Source organism: Cyphomyrmex costatus, unplaced genomic scaffold, assembly GCF_001594065.2.
Source record: "Cyphomyrmex costatus isolate MS0001 unplaced genomic scaffold, Ccosl1.0 scaffold123, whole genome shotgun sequence".
Taxonomy (NCBI): domain Eukaryota; kingdom Metazoa; phylum Arthropoda; class Insecta; order Hymenoptera; family Formicidae; genus Cyphomyrmex; species Cyphomyrmex costatus.
The window spans coordinates 4,785,465-4,804,452 of record NW_017275207.1 but is presented as its reverse complement, the minus strand read 5'-3'; the positions used below and the strand labels follow the sequence as shown (position 1 = coordinate 4,804,452).

General features: G+C 32.2%; 1 protein-coding gene across 1 annotated transcript; it reads left to right on the top strand.

Annotated features, from left to right (window-relative positions):
- Nucleotides 1-3,980: 3,980 nt before the first annotated feature.
- On the top strand, nucleotides 3,981-4,724 carry Ktl (BTB/POZ domain-containing protein Ktl). Its single transcript, XM_018550497.1, has one exon. The coding sequence runs from the start codon at nucleotides 3,981-3,983 to the stop codon at nucleotides 4,722-4,724; it is 744 nt and encodes a 247-aa protein (XP_018405999.1).
- Nucleotides 4,725-18,988: the final 14,264 nt, after the last annotated feature.

The window sequence follows — 18,988 nt, the reverse complement described above, 5'->3', positions numbered from 1 at the left end:
AATCATATCTTATCTTTTAGTTAGACAAAGAAAGTCCTTAATTGGCTATTGCATTTGCCTAGCCTTGATTGAAGCAAAATCAAAATTAATATGGCTAGACAGCAATTTGAAATGTATACTTCGGTAATGTTGTTTTTTTTTTAAACATTTAATATTTTTTAATACTATATTTAAAGACTTAATTATTTTTTGATTGGCGTGTCCACACAATGGCAGTACCAATTTAGAATGCACGTTCGGACACGCACGCCATTTTTAGGGCATGGCTAGATTCTGGTTTTCTAGGAACTTTGTTCTTCACTATGACCTCTGACTGCACGCTGGAAGCAAAAGATTCCAAACTCTTATCACTGCGAGCAGCAACCTATTGTTGCTCGACGCTTATTGCTTGCTGCGTGCTGTTTGAATTAAGCTTTAATTTGATAAATTTTCGTTACCGGAAGTAACAAAAGTAAAATTCCTCGTGCGATCTTAAAAAAATGTTTACTTGTCAAGCCGGCGAAAGCAACACGTTGCGAGCAGACTTAGAAAATTTTTTGCATGAGATGAACATTTTTAAAATATTTATTTTTTAAATGTAAACATATATTTTACGTTGTGTGTGAATAACATTCGTACTAATTGTAAGTTAATGGACGTTTGAACCAAATTGAAACCAAGTCTAAATGTCCAATGAATGTCCTGTGCTGAGTATGTATATATATATTTTTTTTTTTTTTCTTATTTTTGTTAGTAGAACATACCATCAAAGTTTTTATGGAAAATTCAGACACCCTGCATGTATTTACAAATGCATTTGCCTCGAAATACTCCGAATATATTTAGCTTTAGACGCGAAGACCTGCAATGCAGAATGTAAATTAACGCTTACTCCAACTTTATTAACATTGCTTTTAATGCTTCTTTTAATTTAATTTACTTTGCAATCGATGAATTGCGCAAATTAATTACAGATAAAATTAGAACATTGCCTTTCAGGAATTGATTTTATTTACTGGATGGTAATTGTATGGCTTTGAACAAAAAATAATTTAACTATGAGAAAGATATTTGCCTTTATAAAAGAAGGATTTTGTTATAAAAAAAATTATGTTTCTTTTGAAAAGTGATTCATGTCTCTTACGACAAAAAGTTGTCTTTAGACTTGACATAAAGTTTTCTTGAAAATGTATATCATTCTGTTGTGGATATATACTTTTTATAAAATAATGTTTTTCCATAGGAAAATATAAAATATTATGCAATGAAGTGAAAGTAGCATAAAGTAGAAATAAAGGTTTATATTTTATATTACAGTTTTATTACTCACATATAAAATGCGAGCAGACATATTCGTGCGCAATTCCTCAAGGAATTCTTTGCGTCTAGTTTTGATCTCGTTTGAAGTAAATATAAGTGCTATGTAAAAAAAAATTATAACTTGACTATATAAAACAAATATATAATCTCTCAGTGAATGTCCAAAATTTTCAACAATATAAACAAATATGAAATATATATTTAATATTCAAATATTTGAATTTGACATATATTTGAAAAGCCATTTTTAAATATTAAGTATATATTTCATATTTGTTCTTTTTAAAAAGCTCTAATCTTATTTTGCAAATTCTAATTAGAAGTTATAAATGTATTGTTTATCCTCCATAAAATTTTTTTTTTTATTACAATATCTTACAAGCCGTGTTATCAAGAATTTAAATATTGGATTTTTCTAAGAAAATAAATTTTTCGCTTATATATATATAACGATGAAGTCATGCCAAATTTTTAGTTTGTAGCTATCGATTATAAAAAAAAAAAAGCCATAAAACTTTTATTTGAAATAATTTTTTAAAAATGCATTTTTTAATGATATTTGAGATATTTCAATGTATTCGAGATATTTGAGATGGGCAATTAAAAATGAGGCATTCTGTGTATGTGTACATTTATATTATATATATATGTATATATTTAATATGTATAAATGTACATATGCACATTTAGCGTAATCTATAATGATAAATTACACTGTGTATCAATATTCTCAAACTAGAACTTGTGAGTACACATGACTTCATCGTCATAGGCGGAAAATTTACTACCATAGAAAAACTCTGTAATATTAAGTCTTTCATAATAAATATATAGCTAAAAAGTACGATATTGAAATTAAAAAATATATATTTTCTAAGGGATGAGCCATACACTTATGATCCATAACTTATGATCAGAATTTTAAGATAACATTAATCTTTTTTTTTTACAAAAAGTGTCAAATATTAATCACACATTTAATAAAACATTAATCATTTATTTTGGAATTTTGATGTGCTAACAAATTTAACTCGCGGCATCGTTTCGATATTCAAAAATCTATAAGAAACCCCTTGCCTGTTTTAAATTAATTAAACAAAATTTTTTTATAAACTAATGTTAACATTTTCCTAGAAATATGTCAATATTTTTTTTTATAAAAGTTATTTTTATAAAAAATTTATATAAAAAAAGGAAAATTAGGATTTAATAAAATCAACGTCGAATAAGAAATATGTTTTCTTTCGGTGAAAACTTTGTTGACTATCGTAATCGTTAATATATTAATATTATATTTGAAGAGTAAAAATCAGAATGAAAACTGAGCATGCACTTACGCCAACACAATGTACACCTGTCTACGTGATAACATTAATCGCTTTGCATATTGATATTGTTACGTTCAATATTTGTAGATAGATATCGAATGGATGAGACATGTAGGTATATATACAATACAATATAAACATAGGTTATAACGGAACAAGGTATCATATGCGTCGAAATGCAAACGAGAGAATATTTAGTTTTTTCTTTTTTTTACAAAATATATATTGGATTTTTACATTTATAACTTGAGATTCTCTTCTGGAAAAAAAAAGTATTTAAAATTGCGAATCTCACGATTTGGATGAGGTTTAGCTTATATGTTGCGTCAGTTGATTGGAGAGTCTGATAAAATAAATCGGAATAACCCAGATTACGGCAGAATATTCGCAATGGAGTACATCGGAATACGCCGCAGACAGAGTCGCGGAAGACTCAGTTCGCGTGATTGAAATAGATCGCAGTTAGTCAGGATAGGCTGGAGGTAAGCGCACCCTAGAGGAGGCCTGATCGTGACACGTAGCCTCTTCCGAGGGTGAGAATCGAATAGTGACTCCTGGGGGGTGCGCGCGCGTTGTCGCGCGATATCGGTGGCTGCGCGATGACACGGCGCGCGTTCTCGCTGCGCCGGCAGACCAGCATTACGGTCGCGTTACCCTCGCGACACGGAAGACCGAGTGGAGAGTGTATTCTGACGCGCGGCGCTAACCACCTAGGCGAGGAAGCACGCAGCCAAGAGACCCGAGCGTGCCAAGCTCGGTCTTCGTCATCGTATCGACGTGGCGCAAGTCCATCGCTCCTCGCCGTTACCAACGTTTCTGCGAGTAGCCGGATATTAATTCGTGTGCGAATTGAATAATAACGTACCTCCTATCGGAGCGAGACGAGAATTCGATCTGAGCCCGGCTTTTCAGCATAAGCATCATCGAAAGTGTCGTCACGTGCGAATACGAACTGGTTCTAGAAGCAATCTGTTCCACGTCATCTGTTCCAGTCAAAATCCTGAAGAGCAATCTTCTTCCGCGATAGCGTGTCACGATCGACTCTGGGATTTCCTAGGTCGACGACCTTGTGGTTTTCCTGCTTCTGATCATTCTGCGCGAGTGTCGCGAAGCGTTTCATCGAGCAAAGTGCAGTTTTGTGTCGTGTGATTCTTTATCATCCTTAATTCTCCTGCGAATATCTCAGCTGTGAGTCTTCCGTTTGTGGTCATTCTATCGGCATCGATAAGTCACTTCATCGGTCCACGCGACCAGCTGCTACCGTCTCTCTCTCTCTCTTTCTATCACACACACACAACACACACACACACACACTCTCTCTCTTTCTCTCTCTTACGCCGCTCCAATCGCAGCATGGGGGACCAGGAGCAACAGGAAACGATGCCAAGCGTGGTAGAGTTGAACGTGGGCGGCGTCTTCTATACCACTGCTCTGACTACATTAACCCGCGAGAGCGATTCGCACCTGGCGGCACTCTTCACTGGCAAATCCACCGTGGAGAAGGATGCCAAAGGCAAATATTTTCTGGACCGCGACGGCGTACTCTTCCGTTATGTATTAGACTTTCTGCGCAATCAGGCGCTCGTTTTACCCGAGGGCTTTCGCGAACGCGAGAGACTCAAACAGGAGGCGAATTTCTACGGTCTGCCTGGTTTAGAGAAGGCAATTTTGGAGAATACAGACTCCGGCGGACAAATTGGCGGCGCAATTGGTAAACGCACACCAGGATACATCACCATTGGCTATCGGGGCAGCTTTGCCTTTGGCCGCGAGGGTCTGGCCGACGTCAAGTTCCGCAAGCTCTCGAGGATCCTCGTGTGCGGCCGCGTGGCACTCTGCCGGGACGTTTTTGGCGAAACACTGAACGAAAGTCGCGATCCTGATCACGGCATGTCTGATCGCTACACATCACGTTTTTTCCTGAAACACAGCGTCATCGAACAGGCCTTCGATATGCTGCAGGAGCAGGGCTTCAGACTAGCGGGTAGTTGTGGCTCCGGTACCGCCGGGAGCAATTCCGAGCAACTGAAACCCGGAGTGGATTCCGAAGAGAATCGTTGGAATCATTATAATGAGTTCGTCTTCGTGCGCGATTAAAGAGTTTCGCAAGTGAGTGCTTTGAACTAAACATCGTTAACGGCTCATATTTTGCAAAAATACGAGGCTGCGATCGCAGCCGCTGCGAAAAAGGACTTCTTCGGTTATTTGAAACAGTTCAGACAGAAGTGGAAACATTCGCGAAAACACGTGTGTCTAACTCAACGTGTGTGAATAACATAATAAGGAAGACTCTCATTTATAGCATGCTTTATGATACATAATGAAGTTGATATGCAATATCAAGTTTAACAGGTGTTTGTACGAAAGCGTCGGACAATCGCGTTTTTTTCGCGAAGTTCTTAATTAATTTTCTCCCATATAAGAAAATTTCTCAGTCATTACTATCATCAGTCAACGTGGACATAAAAGGAATTTGGACTACTTTGACATTCGAGAATACTAACATCGTCTTCTGAAATATTATATCTTGGAATGTGTTTTTCTCACTTTAATCAATTCTTTTATCGGAATGAAGAAAAATGGATAAGACGCGACGAAGATAGATATCCGAGAACTGTCGTCTTTTGATAGAACCCTCGTCTAAAACATTGACAGCGCTGAAATAACGAGGAATTGGATTTCTGTATTAAGGAGAATTGTGAGTTCTCTCTCGTCGAGCGCGATCGTGTCGGGAATTTGCTTGGATCAAGATGCAACATAAAGAATTATGAACGGCAAGTTAACGTCGAGCGTCGGACTTAAAATTATAGTCAATGTCAAACGTAACAATTTGGGGAACGTATAATGTGTTGAAACCAAAGACATTTCGTTAATTCTTGATCGTATGCTTTTTATGTGTATAACTAATTATTCAACTGTAAATGAGTTTGATCCACATACAAATAGAATCTAAGACTTTTCTGAATACGGTGTGTTATAAGGTCTTCCGTAATCGGAAAACGTGCCGACGGCAATAACAAAATTGCCATTTCCGACAAAAATCCGATGTGCTCCTATATCCAGGGCTGTTGCGAAGGAGAGACGTTTATTAAAAAGTAGTCTCGCGTAATCCACGAGATGAAAGATGCCAATATCGGGCGTTTTTCATTGCCGGTGGACGCGAAAGTAAGGCGGTGAATGAGACGGTGCGCAATAAAAGCGAATCGGGGCAAAAGGGATGGATGATGCTGAAATATTTGCGAACGAATGCGATTTGGCCACTTAAAGAGGTAACAGTGTCAGATACGTCAGTGATAAATGTCGTTGGACGCAACGGTCGAGAAAATGTATAAGGAAATATGTAAATGCAAAACGGACATGACGTGGACACAAGTATCGGCTGCTATTTAAAATCAGATCGAACGAATGACGCAATAACGTTTGCGTGTTTTTCACTCGCGTCTGACGCAAGAGGAAATTAAAGGTGATGAAAAATTTCAATTATGTACGGATAACGAGACCATTATTTAAAGAAAGTCTCCGGTGTTAGTACGCCAAGTAGTTAATTCTGATAAATAGTCGGCCCGAGTAGTCACTGCTAGATGACGGTCAGACCGAGTAGTTACTACTGATCGCTAGTCGGACCAAGTAGATAGCGATACCGCTGGAATCGGATCTTTTCTTTAAGTAGGAAATACACACAGTGAAAGAACGGCGGTAAAAAAGATACACCGATATTTAGCGAATTATCGTTTCTGTATAAATTCGGCTTAAATAGGGTAACTAGCACCATCTTCGATAGGCGGAACGGCTTGTCGAATGTGTGTACTTACAACCCGACACGATGTCAAACGTGCTATTCGAAAGACGGAACGCCCGAAGATACGTGCTTTCTTCTAATGGCTTTTTGTCAGTCTCTTAAACTTGATAAAAAACTTCGAGTCAATGCTACTTTTCTTTCTCGTCTTAAATTCTTTTCTCTGTAAAGCAGAACGTAAATGTGACAAGCAATTCATAACTTTCGATCCGTTAACGTGTAGAAATATCGGAACACGATGAAAGCGCAGTGTTGTTATAAATTTGCGGTGAATTTCATGTCGTTAATCAGTATTCGTGCAAAAATATCTAGATAATTAACATATTTTTTTCTTTTTGAATTGTGTTTTATGCAATACACTTGGAAAATAACGTTTTCAGAATTTTTTCGAACGAAAGAAAGAGTTATAAGCTATAAAGAATTGATCACTTTTGTTAATTCTATATTAATACTTACTTATTATCACTTTTAACTGTGATACTTTGTGTTGAAAGTTTAAGTTATATTTTTTTTTATTATCCTGTTATAAAATATAAAATAGTAGATTTTTAGTTTGGACTCCCCAATTATTGCGCGTTGTGTGAAATAGCGTCTTATCTACTTATTAATATCATTAGTAATTGTTTGATTATTCGCGGAATAATGAAAGAATCGAAAAATTCATCACGATTATCTTGTCGCAACAGGTTATCATGTAACGGATAATATTTAACGACTGTTCCGAAGAGCACCGACGGCACTAAACAGACAAGGCAGATATCGAGTTTAGCTTCTCGTTATTACAGAAAGCGTACAACGTCGAAGATTTTCTTAAAAATAATGGAGATAATAAATCTTGCGTCGTAGCAATGTCTCATATATCGTTATTATTATGGATCATATATGGTACTTATTATTATGATGATCGATGAATGTGTAGAATCACAATAAACGTAGAGTTATTTCAATTTTTAATGCATGTATTTAACTTTCATAACTTGTTATATAGCAAAATCAAAATTATACATATATATATATTTGTGAAAGATTTATTGCTACGAAAATCGAGATGAAAATTTACAATTGGATGCTTGCTCTTTATTTCGATACGCGTTGCGATAATCCGAAAAAACAATTTCGGAATGATGATGCGAATCAAAGCTGTTATTGTTAGTACATGGTTCGCTGGTTCAATGAACGTCGTTTCTGCATCCGCAATGGATTGATTTATAATGTCGTTATACGTTCGGGTTGTCGTACGAGTCATGCGTGTCAATGCGAGGTGTTATTTGTAACAGAGTGGATATGATAGCCCAATGTGCGAAAATTTAATTTGTTTACATTGCACGATCTGCTATCGAAACCGTTAATTTTCCGCAATTGAGAGATCTCACAAAAACTGTTGTTGATTGCTAAATTTTCAAGACAATGTTTCCCATTAAGAGAAAACGTTATTAGAGTATACATAACACAAGTGAAACGAGTGAACGACGTTTTCCAAGTTCGTGTCTTGTGAGATATATCAGCTTTCAGATATGATCTGCAATTGATCACAATTCATAATGATGACTATTGCATTGAGCAATGCGTCCTATATATCTTGTTGGGAGATTCTATTGATTAATGTGGAGCGGTAATGGCATCGTAATCGGTACTTGGTTATAATTAGTAAATCGCCTACTTCCATTTACTCTGTACAAATAAAGACATTCAGGTAAATCAAACTTGTAAGATAGTAGACGGATATTGCACGACGTTAATGTAAAAGAGTCTCACGTAGAACGACTGTAAACTTCAATTTACTTTATAATGGAACAATACTACATAATGGTACAAATTTAAATCTTTACCAACAATATATATTATTCAGATATTTATTTCTTATATATGATATATTTGGTACTTTTAACATAATCGTTTATTGAATATCTTGGTTTTAATTGATTAGGTCTTATGTTAGTTTACAAGTTAAATTATTTGTACAAATAATGTGCAAATATATAAAATTGGGCCCAAATAAATATTTATGCGACAAATATATCGCGATGGAACTTTGCATTATTGACATCTCATTTCGAGTTTTTATGGTCATTAAAATTAATGACTGATTTTAGATTAACATATATATTCATCTTTACAATGTCGAATAGAAATGAATTGTATTTTCTGATGCTCTCTTGTATTCATTTCTAAAATATTGAGAATGATAAGAACAATTTTCAAATGTAGCGAAAAGGCATGTTTTAGCAAACATTTATATCTTATCACCTTAGTATCAGTATATTAAATTCTTAGAAATATTAGAATAAATATTTATATCTTTTTGATTAATTACATTCAGGTTCGGATTAAAAACTTTTTTAATTTATATGCATATATTGTATAAAATATACTTTTGTTGTAAGTTTTAAAGATTGTCTTTATGTATCTAAGTATATGCATACGTTTATTTGTAGTGATACATTAAGCATGTGGGGAACTGAAATCGACGATAATAATGCCGATTAAATTTGGTGACATAAGGCTCTATTTCATAGATTAAAAGCAGTATTATAGATTTTTCGTGCAAGATAGTGAGTTACGAGTGAATACATTTGATAGAACTCGATTTTTTTGTATTCCATCAAATTTTAAAGAATTTGAATTTTATCGAAATCTATCGACCATTCCAATTTTTATTAAATAGTGACTTTGGGCAATTTCGAAATAATTATTTTATCGATTACTCTATTTAATCCAATTTAAATCTTTGTTTTCGTTTTAGAAAGTTCAGTATTTGATTTTTGTAAAGTATGATTAAATTTTGACCTAATTTTTAATCAAATGAGCTTATTGTATGCATTTTGCTAAACTTCTTTCTTTGATATAAAATTTCTATAAATATCACCGTTTGAAGTTTAATGTTGGCATTCCAAATTTTGTTTGTAAAATTTAATACAAAACATAAGAAGAAAATTAGTAGAGAAATAGTATAGTTGACGATGTGATCGGATTATTTTTCAAATTATAATTATGATAAAGATGTCTTTAGTATCCATAATAACAAGATAATTTGTTATAACATTTTTTTATCCACAATTAGAATATATAAAATATTTTATGTATTATTTAAAAGGCATACCTATATTTAATTATAAATAAGAGAAATTATATTCCTATATATTATACTTATTATATATTTATTCATACAATTGGATGAAGAAAACCAATTTTTCTAAAGTGCATGCGTAGTTTGACATTTTTTGAGAAATAGTCCGACCAGATATTGCAACTCACATCGTGGAAACGTTTGATCCCTATATTTGAGACTCACAATTCATTGAAAAGGATTCAACGAGTAGAAACAGAACGGTGTTAGATAGCGTGTAAGACTGTGACGATATGAAATTATTGTACATGTATATACATATGTCTAAGTAAAAAGAGGAGAAATAAAAGATTGAAATGACAAGAATGAGCTTCTGATTATGACCTTATTCCATGTTTTTCGTGATCTTTGATATTTTCAGAAGTCTTCGGATTAAGCTTCTTGATGTCTTTTTTCTTTATATTCAGGTCAAACATACAGGAGAAGTTATATAATACATAATGTACAAATAAATGTATGAGAGTAAATCACGAGAGGTGAATTTATAAAGTATAGTCAATAACGTCTGTAAACAGTTATTTTTAAGTTATTTTATTTTTAAGTTATTTTTCTAATGAAGTCCGATATTAAATTTTCAAGATGACATAATTAAAATTTATGTAAGGCAATCTGAAAATTATTTTTCTTTAAAGAATGCTACTGAATTTGTTTCTTTTTTTGATATTGTATTGTAGTACGTTTTATCAAAATTGATTTCTAAAAATCAAAATTTGATATATTTGATTCTTTAAATTATACAGCGAATATATAAATAAAAAGATACATAAAACTTTAAATAGAAAAGCATTTATGCATTTTAAAAAATAAACCTTTTTTATAATATTACTCGTAATAGGTTTTCATGATCATATTCTCACAGAATATGAAAAATGTAGAATATTGCGTAATTTCAATCTTTTTATAAAATATTTAAATACATGGTTATTATTTCTAATACTGAAACTTATATTTAAGACTGTTTGTCATAAATATATTTCAATATTTCTTATATTAAAGGTTTTATTCGAAATAATTTAATTTGACTTAAAAGAAATATATTTATGATAAACAGTCATAAATACAAGTTTTAGTATTAGAAACAGTAATCACGTATTTAAATATTTTGTAAAAAGAATTGTGCGATATTCTATAATACATTTTTCATATTTTCCAAACAGAAGTTTCGAGTTACGATTTATTCGAAACTTATCGAAATACGACAGAAACTGTAGCGAACGTTTCCCTTTAAGCTTTCCATTATGTGAAAAGAGATAATGATATTACTTCAAAGTTTTTCAACCCTATATGAATCAGTGGAGTAAATAATTTTCATATTATCGAAATATATAAGTGTATAAGTAATCTATGAGATAAAATTAGTAGCTTGGGATTAAAACCTAAAAATTAAGATAATGAAATTACTTTGCGGTAATAAAAAGAGTTAAGCATGCACACAAACACGCTCACATACACATACTCGTTCAATCTGTGGTAACCAACTGTACGAGCTATATATTTTTCTAAAGCGATAAGAAAAATTAATTACACTGTACTGTTGAATATAAAGCATCAGTACAAAATTTGTTTTAAATTTTATTAACGTCATGCAAAAATATTAACTTTTAGATTAAAATGCATTTTGGTTTATTTTAATATAATTTTTTATTTTTAAAATATATATGCACATATATAAACATGTTGACGCGAAAAAAGAGTTGTTTTCAAGCTAAAAGTTAACACTTTTGCATAGCATTAATGATGTTTAGAAAAAAAATTGGTACCATAAAAATCTTCAAAATCATAATTTTTCGCCTCTTTGACACCATTTTCTCAAAATTGTGATATAGTAATCAAATTTTGACAACAAATTTGTGTCGAAAATGACTATTCATACTTACGATAAAAAAACACTCAATTTATCAGACTAGAAATCATTCAATAAGAGCTTGGATATGAAATATCCACTTATTTTGATTGGTTCATGTTTTAACAGCTTTTCTGAAAAAAGTGAAGAGAGAAAGAGAGAGAGGTATAAGAAAAAAAATAAAACAGGAAAAGATAGAAAAATGAATGTGTATGCTCTTTTTTTCGCATGGTTTTGTTGAAACTAGAGACCATTGCATACAAAACGTGGCTTGTATCCGGATTTTTATTAGAGGAGGTCTCTATGTCGGACAACTATATTACATAGAAAAATATTGTAACTTTTCTCAAATTGTTATATATAATATCTTGAAAACGAAAAGTTATATAGAAATTAATCAAAATAGATATTAAAGCTACAAGTTGATACTTTTGCATGGCATGAAGTTAAATAAAAATTTAGTATTAATTCTATAACGTCTCGAAGATTCTCAAAATTGTTTATTACAATTTTTTATCTTCTCCATGTTTCTCAAAGTTGTGACGTGTTAGTCAAATTTTGTCTGACAAATTCAACTGGCAAAAATATTTTGGAAATTTATATTGCAAAAAAAAAAGTAAAATTTTGTTGGACAGTATCATGAATCTCACTTTTTTAGATAGATTAGAATACAGAATTCTTGAAATTTAAATATCTATGCCATTAAGAGACAAACAAATTAAATTTATAAGTCTTATATTTAAGAGACAAAGGATATAAATTTAAAACTGTAGGGTTGTTTTTCAGTAATATATTATACTTACCATTTTTTTAAATTTTTTTTGTTAAATTACCATAAATTTTTAATAAAGTAATATTTAAATTTGAATATCGAGAAAAGACTATTTTAGTCGTAATTGTTGCAACACGCAACATCAAATTAATCGTAGCAAGAAGGGATCGTTCCGTCGCCAATCGGGGGAAGGAAGAGCCGATTCTCCTTGTACGATAGTTCTGTTGAGGAGGAGATTGCGCGTTAACGAACGAAGCGCCGGAAGGTGGTGGATGCAAACTCGATTGCCTGTTTGAATGAACTGTCACATTTACACGGAAGCGAACGCCCAGTTCGTTGGATGAAGCTGCGTTACACAGGGGAGCAATCTGTTGCTGAGTTTTCATCCATCAGTAAGAGGTGGAGGAAGGGGAAAGAGGGAAAATAAAAAAGTAATAGCAAGAAAGAAAGAATACGCGTCATCAACGAGATGTAAGTAAAATCGAGGTCGTGTTTCTTTTCGACAACCCCTCATCATTGTGTCATTGAAAATACGAGTAACATGATAATTTATCTTCGCTGTTATTATTCTCTTTGAAGCTTCCGACGATAATGTAAATATGTGAAATTTTACGAACAAAATTATTTCTTTTACAAAAGGTAATTTTACTGCTTATGTAAAGATGGAGGGCTTTTAAAATACATATGTTTTATATGTATGGTCTTTATATATAGTATTTTAAATGGAAACAAAGAGAACTATGCATTTTTCTTATATAGAATGGTTTATGAGATATTTCAGAGAGAAGTAGATGGATTTTTTACGTATAAAATAATAATAACAAATTGGTTAAAATAATAAGAAAAATAACTTAATAAAATGAAAATATAAATAGAGAATGTTATAGATTTTGATCGCAATTTTTGTTCTTTCTTAATTAATTTGAAACTAAATCAGTATAAATATAAATTAATTAATAATAATTGAAGATGAAGTTTTGTCGCAATTCTTTTTTTTATTTAGTTTTAAATAGATATTATATTGTCGCACAAAAATTAATGTAAAAAAGAAAAGAGTGTTTACACAGATGCGTGTAACATTATACATTATTTCAAACTGTATAGATCCTAAATAATCAAATAATATTTATTTAAAGAAATGTACATATTAACCCTTTCGTTACGACGGGTGACTATACTCCACAGTCACTCCACAGAACGCTACTTATTATACATACGACTATAATAGCATAAAATTTCGTATATTTATTTTGGACTTGTAAAATATCTACATTTTGTCTATATTTTGTTTATGTTCTAATTCTATGTTTACGCCAATATCACTCAATATCGCTTTATCTCTTTTTCTCTCAATACACTTTTTTGCGCTGCTCGAACGTTAAAGACTATTCGTGCATAACGTGTACATTTTTGGCGCGGTGTCTCGTTCAGCGGGGACGTTCAAGCGGAGAGAATTGCTGTAGCAAAAGAGTTCAATAATTTGTATATAATATTACTGATTAATATTAATATTATAATATTAATTAATATTATATAATTAATATTGAATTATACTACATTCGTAAAATATGTTTTTAACTTTAGATATTGAAAAGATTCTTTTTTTAAATATATATTGATTGATTAGATATAGGTGAGTTAAAATGACTGAAAGGAGTCTTTCATTGGAAAATTTCGTTAAGGGCGTTTCTCTTTATCGTGAGATTTTGCCTATAACGTTAGTCTGGCAGGAAGTATCGATTATTGGTCAGGTATCTCTCTTTTTCGCGTGCAATCTATAAATATTGTATGGGTTCTAAAAGTGTCTGTTCATTCTCGTGAAAATATGTGCTGGAATATCTCGATGTATGTACGATGCATACGTAGAGTTTTAGGATTAATATGTTTTTAAAAAAGAGAATACCTACTACCATATATTTAAAATCAGCGAAAGATAATGATTTCTTCGTATGATAGGTATCAATTTTCTTATTAAAATTGTTCCGTAATATATTAATTTCATAAAATGCAAATTAATATATTTATACATAAAAAAATGTTTATAAAAAGATATTGGAATATATTCATGAAACATAGAATATTGTATTTGAATTCATTTTGTCTAAATTATATTTAAAATATATTTACAGAGAGAAATAGGTTTTGAAATCATATAATGCAGTTTTGTGAGATTGGAAAATAATGGAAATAGAATAGATTAATATTTGATAATTTTGCATTTTTGCACTAAATTTATTTTTGAAAATGTTTATTACTTCATTGTTTCTGAAACAATGGATTCATATTCACATGAAAACTGGTTAATCCGAACTAAATGTACTCTCTCAAGTGGTGATTCTACTTAAAGAAAGTTTCGCGCTCGAGCAAGCAATCTAAAAAGAGAAGTTCAACAGGATGCAATGCAATAATGTGCGTTGTGTAGATGTGTCAATATGTGTCTTTTTTCATAAGATTTATTTAATTCTAATTGTTTACTAAAATCTCATCGATTTTATTGAGTTTTTTTAAAAGTATTTTACAAGCGAACTAAATATACGTAGAAATTCGATTTTGTCAATATATTAGTTAATAATTGGGACATATTATTATATTCATTATTGTAAATTCACGTTTTGTGGTGTCATTATTGATATAATTATTGAAATATATGTCATAATAGTATGCAGGATTTATCTTAATTATACAAATTGTGTATAATGACGCGTAATTACTACGCATAATGTGTGATATAACAGTACGTATTATATAATTCATCTAAATCTTATATAATTATTGTATTACAAATTTATTCGAAAATATAATATGGTAACAATCATAATAATTAATATGGAAAATAGAATTATTAATAATAATATACAAAAAAATTAGTTAAGAATTAGAGCGTTGGCCGAATTTTGTTTACAAACATTTTTTCCACTTACCCGTGTCCCGATGGCATGGGTTAAAATTATTCAAAAAATCTGAAAAATTTTAGTGTTTTATTTTGGGATATGGACCATTTGGAACAAAGTGCCCAGATTAAATTTCAAAAATTGTTAAAATAACGATCACTCTAATACATACGTAATTTATAGTTGTAAGTTTTAATTATTTAATAGATATTTTGAATAAAACAATGAAAAATATTTTTGTTACATCTTTTATTGTGATGTTAATGTTAAATGATGTTAATAATTATAATATTATATTTTGTTTCCAGCAATTAATATATTTTGGAAATTTCGTATCATGTATATATACTTATGTATTGTTAGAAGATTAAATTACATAGAATATATAATAGGAGAATATGTACGTAGGAATTATTTGATCCTCTCTCTTTAGGAGATTTGATTTCTCTCTATTCATTATTTCGACAAATTTTATGATAGAATAAAAAGTTGGCTATTTTAAAGGTAATTACAAAGTTAGTCTTACAAAAATCTATTTAAAAAAGATATTCCTACATCGTTTTTCAAAGAATAGGGAACACTTGGATATTAAATTATTTTTCTAAAATGTCAGTTATACTTTAATGTTATTTTTTAATCTGATCATACACAGTGCAATTAAATACATTATGAAAATAAATTATATAACATACGAATCTTTTCTTTTCCTTTACTTTATTAAATATTCAACAAAATCGAAAACAGGGATCAGGTATCAGGTTTTTTTTTACCGAATAGCTCATATTAATTATCAATTATTATGAAATTACATAAAATATACGAAAACTAATTAAAATATTTACAAATTACTTGTTACTTTTTTTTATGTCGTTACTTATAGATAAAATATGTATATAATGATAAATGACGAATTATGCCAATATTAACCATAATTTTATGTAGGTAATTATTAGGGTATGTTAAGTTAGCACCCCAACTATATAGTACTCAGGAGTTCTGATTAGAGTTTCCACTTCCTTTTGACGAGACGAAGAGTTCCCTATAGTTAATAACAAGAGTTCCGCTCAATAAACATTTTTTTTACATATTTTAAAAATGGGGTACTAACTTTTTATCGAATTTTGAGGTGGAATAGTTCTGAACGGCTTAATAGCTTCAATTTGCGATTGCCTAGAGTTCCTGATATGTAAAAAAAATATTCGAATTTAAAAAAAAAATAAAAAATTTTTGAAAAATTAATTTTTAGATACAGTAGTTCTGATGATAATTCCTGCTTCTTTTTGACGATACGAAGAGTTCTCTATGATTTTTAATGACATATGCGTTTAATAATCATTTTTTAATAATTTTTGAAAAAAGAGGTGCTAACTTTTTAACGAAATTCAAGGTTGCATAGTTCTGATCAGCTTAACAGAACTATTTTGTGAATACCTAGAGTTCTTGATACATAAACAACATTTCTGAAATATAATAACTAGTTTAAAAAAAATAGTGAAAATCTTTGAAAATTTTTTTGAGAGTACCGAGTAGTTCTGAGTTACGTTTCTTATAGTACTCGACGAGTTCTATCGAAAACTGTAAGGTGAAAAAGCGATTAGACCAACGGTTTGCAAGATACAGCGACATTTGTCAAAAGATATACAATTCTTAAAGTGAGTGTATCTCGGAAACCGCTGGTCCAATCGCTTTGAGCCCTAATACTTTTCGACAGAACTCGTCGAGAACTGTCCAGAACTCCGATCAGAACTACTCGATACTCCCAAAAAATTTAGACTTTAAATTTTTTTCGAAGTCCCACGTCGGAAAATTTTTTGAGAGTACCGAGTAGTTCTGAGTAGCGTTTCTTATAGTTCGCGACGAGTTCTATCGAAAACTGTAAGGTGAAAAAGCGATTAGACCAACGGTTTCCAAGATACAGCGACATTTGTCAGAAGATCAACAATTTTTAAAGTGAGTATATCTCGGAAACCGCTGGTCCAATCGCTTTGAGCCCTAATACTTTTCGACAGAACTCGCCGAGAACTGTCCAGAACTCCGATCAGAACTACTCGGTACTCCCAAAAAATTTTTTCTTTAAATTTTTTCGGGGTCCCACGTCGGTAAATTTTTTTAGAGTACCGAATAGTTCTGAGTAGCGTTTCGTATAGTTCTCGACGAGTTCTATCGAAAACTGTAAGGTGAAAAAGCGATTAGACCAACGGTTTGCAAGATACAGCGACATTTGTCAGAAGATCAACAATTTTTAAAGTGAGTATATCTCGGAAACCGCTGGTCCAATCGCTTTGAGCCCTAATACTTTTCGACAGAACTCGCCGAGAACTGTCCAGAACTCCGATCAGAACTACTCGGTACTCCCAAAAAATTTTGACTTTAAATTTTTTCGGGGTCCCACTTCGGAAAATTTTTTGAGAGTACCGAATAGTTCTGAGTGGCGTTTCTTATAGATCTCAAGGAGATCTATCGAAAACTGTAAGGTGAAAAAGCGATTAGACCAACGGTTTGCAAGATACAGCGACATTTGTCAGAAGATCAACAATTCTTAAAGTGAGTATATCTCGGAAACCGCTGGTCCAATCGCTTTGAGCCCTAATACTTTTCGACAGAACTCGCCGAGAACTGTCCAGAACTCCGATCAGAACTACTCGGTACTCCCAAAAAATTTTGACTTTAAATTTTTTCGGGGTCCCACTTCGGAAAATTTTTTGAGAGTACCGAATAGTTCTGAGTGGCGTTTCTTATAGATCTCGACGAGATCTATCGAAAACTGTAAGGTGAAAAAGCGATTAGACCAACGGTTTGCAAGATACAGCGACATTTGTCAAAAGATATACAATTCTTAAAGTGAGTGTATCTCGGAAACCGCTGGTCCAATCGCTTTGAGCCCTAATACTTTTCGACAGAACTCGCCGAGAACTGTCCAGAACTCCGATCAGAACTACTCGGTACTCCCAAAAAATTTTGACTTTAAATTTTTTCGGGGTCCCACTTCGGAAAATTTTTTGAGAGTACCGAATAGTTCTGAGTGGCGTTTCTTATAGATCTCGACGAGATCTATCGAAAACTGTAAGGTGAAAAAGCGATTAGACCAACGGTTTGCAAGATACAGCGACATTTGTCAAAAGATATACAATTCTTAAAGTGAGTGTATCTCGGAAACCGCTGGTCCAATCGCTTTGAGCCCTAATACTTTTCGACAGAACTCGCCGAGAACTGTCCAGAACTCCGATCAGAACTACTCGGTACTCCCAAAAAATTTGGACTTTATATTTTTTCGGGGTCCCACGACGGAAAATTTTTTGAGAGTACCGAATAGTTCTGAGTGGCGTTTCTTATAGATCTCGACGAGATCTATCGAAAACTGTAAGGTGAAAAAGCGATTAGACCAACGGTTTGCAAGATACAGCGACATTTGTCAAAAGATATACAATTCTTAAAGTGAGTGTATCTCGGAAACCGCTGGTCCAATCGCTTTGAGCCCTAATACTTTTCGACAGAACTCGCCGAGAACTGTCCAGAACTCCGATCAGAACTACTCGGTACTCCCAAAAAATTTGGACTTTATATTTTTTCGGGGTCCCACGACGGAAAATTTTTTGAGAGTACCGAATAGTTCTGAGTGGCGTTTCTTATAGATCTCGACGAGATCTATCGAAAACTGTAAGGTGAAAAAGCGATTAGACCAACGGTTTGCAAGATACAGCGACATTTGTCAGAAGATCAACAATTTTTAAAGTGAGTATATCTCGGAGACCGTTTGTCCAATCGCTTTGAGCCCTAATACTTTTCGACAGAACTCGCCGAGAACTGTCCAGAACTCCGAACAGAACTACTCGGTACTCCCAAAAAATTTTCCGACGTGGGACTTTGAAAAAAATTTTTGATCAAAATTTTTTTCGGAGTACCGAGTAGTTCTGTTCGGAGTTCTGGACAGT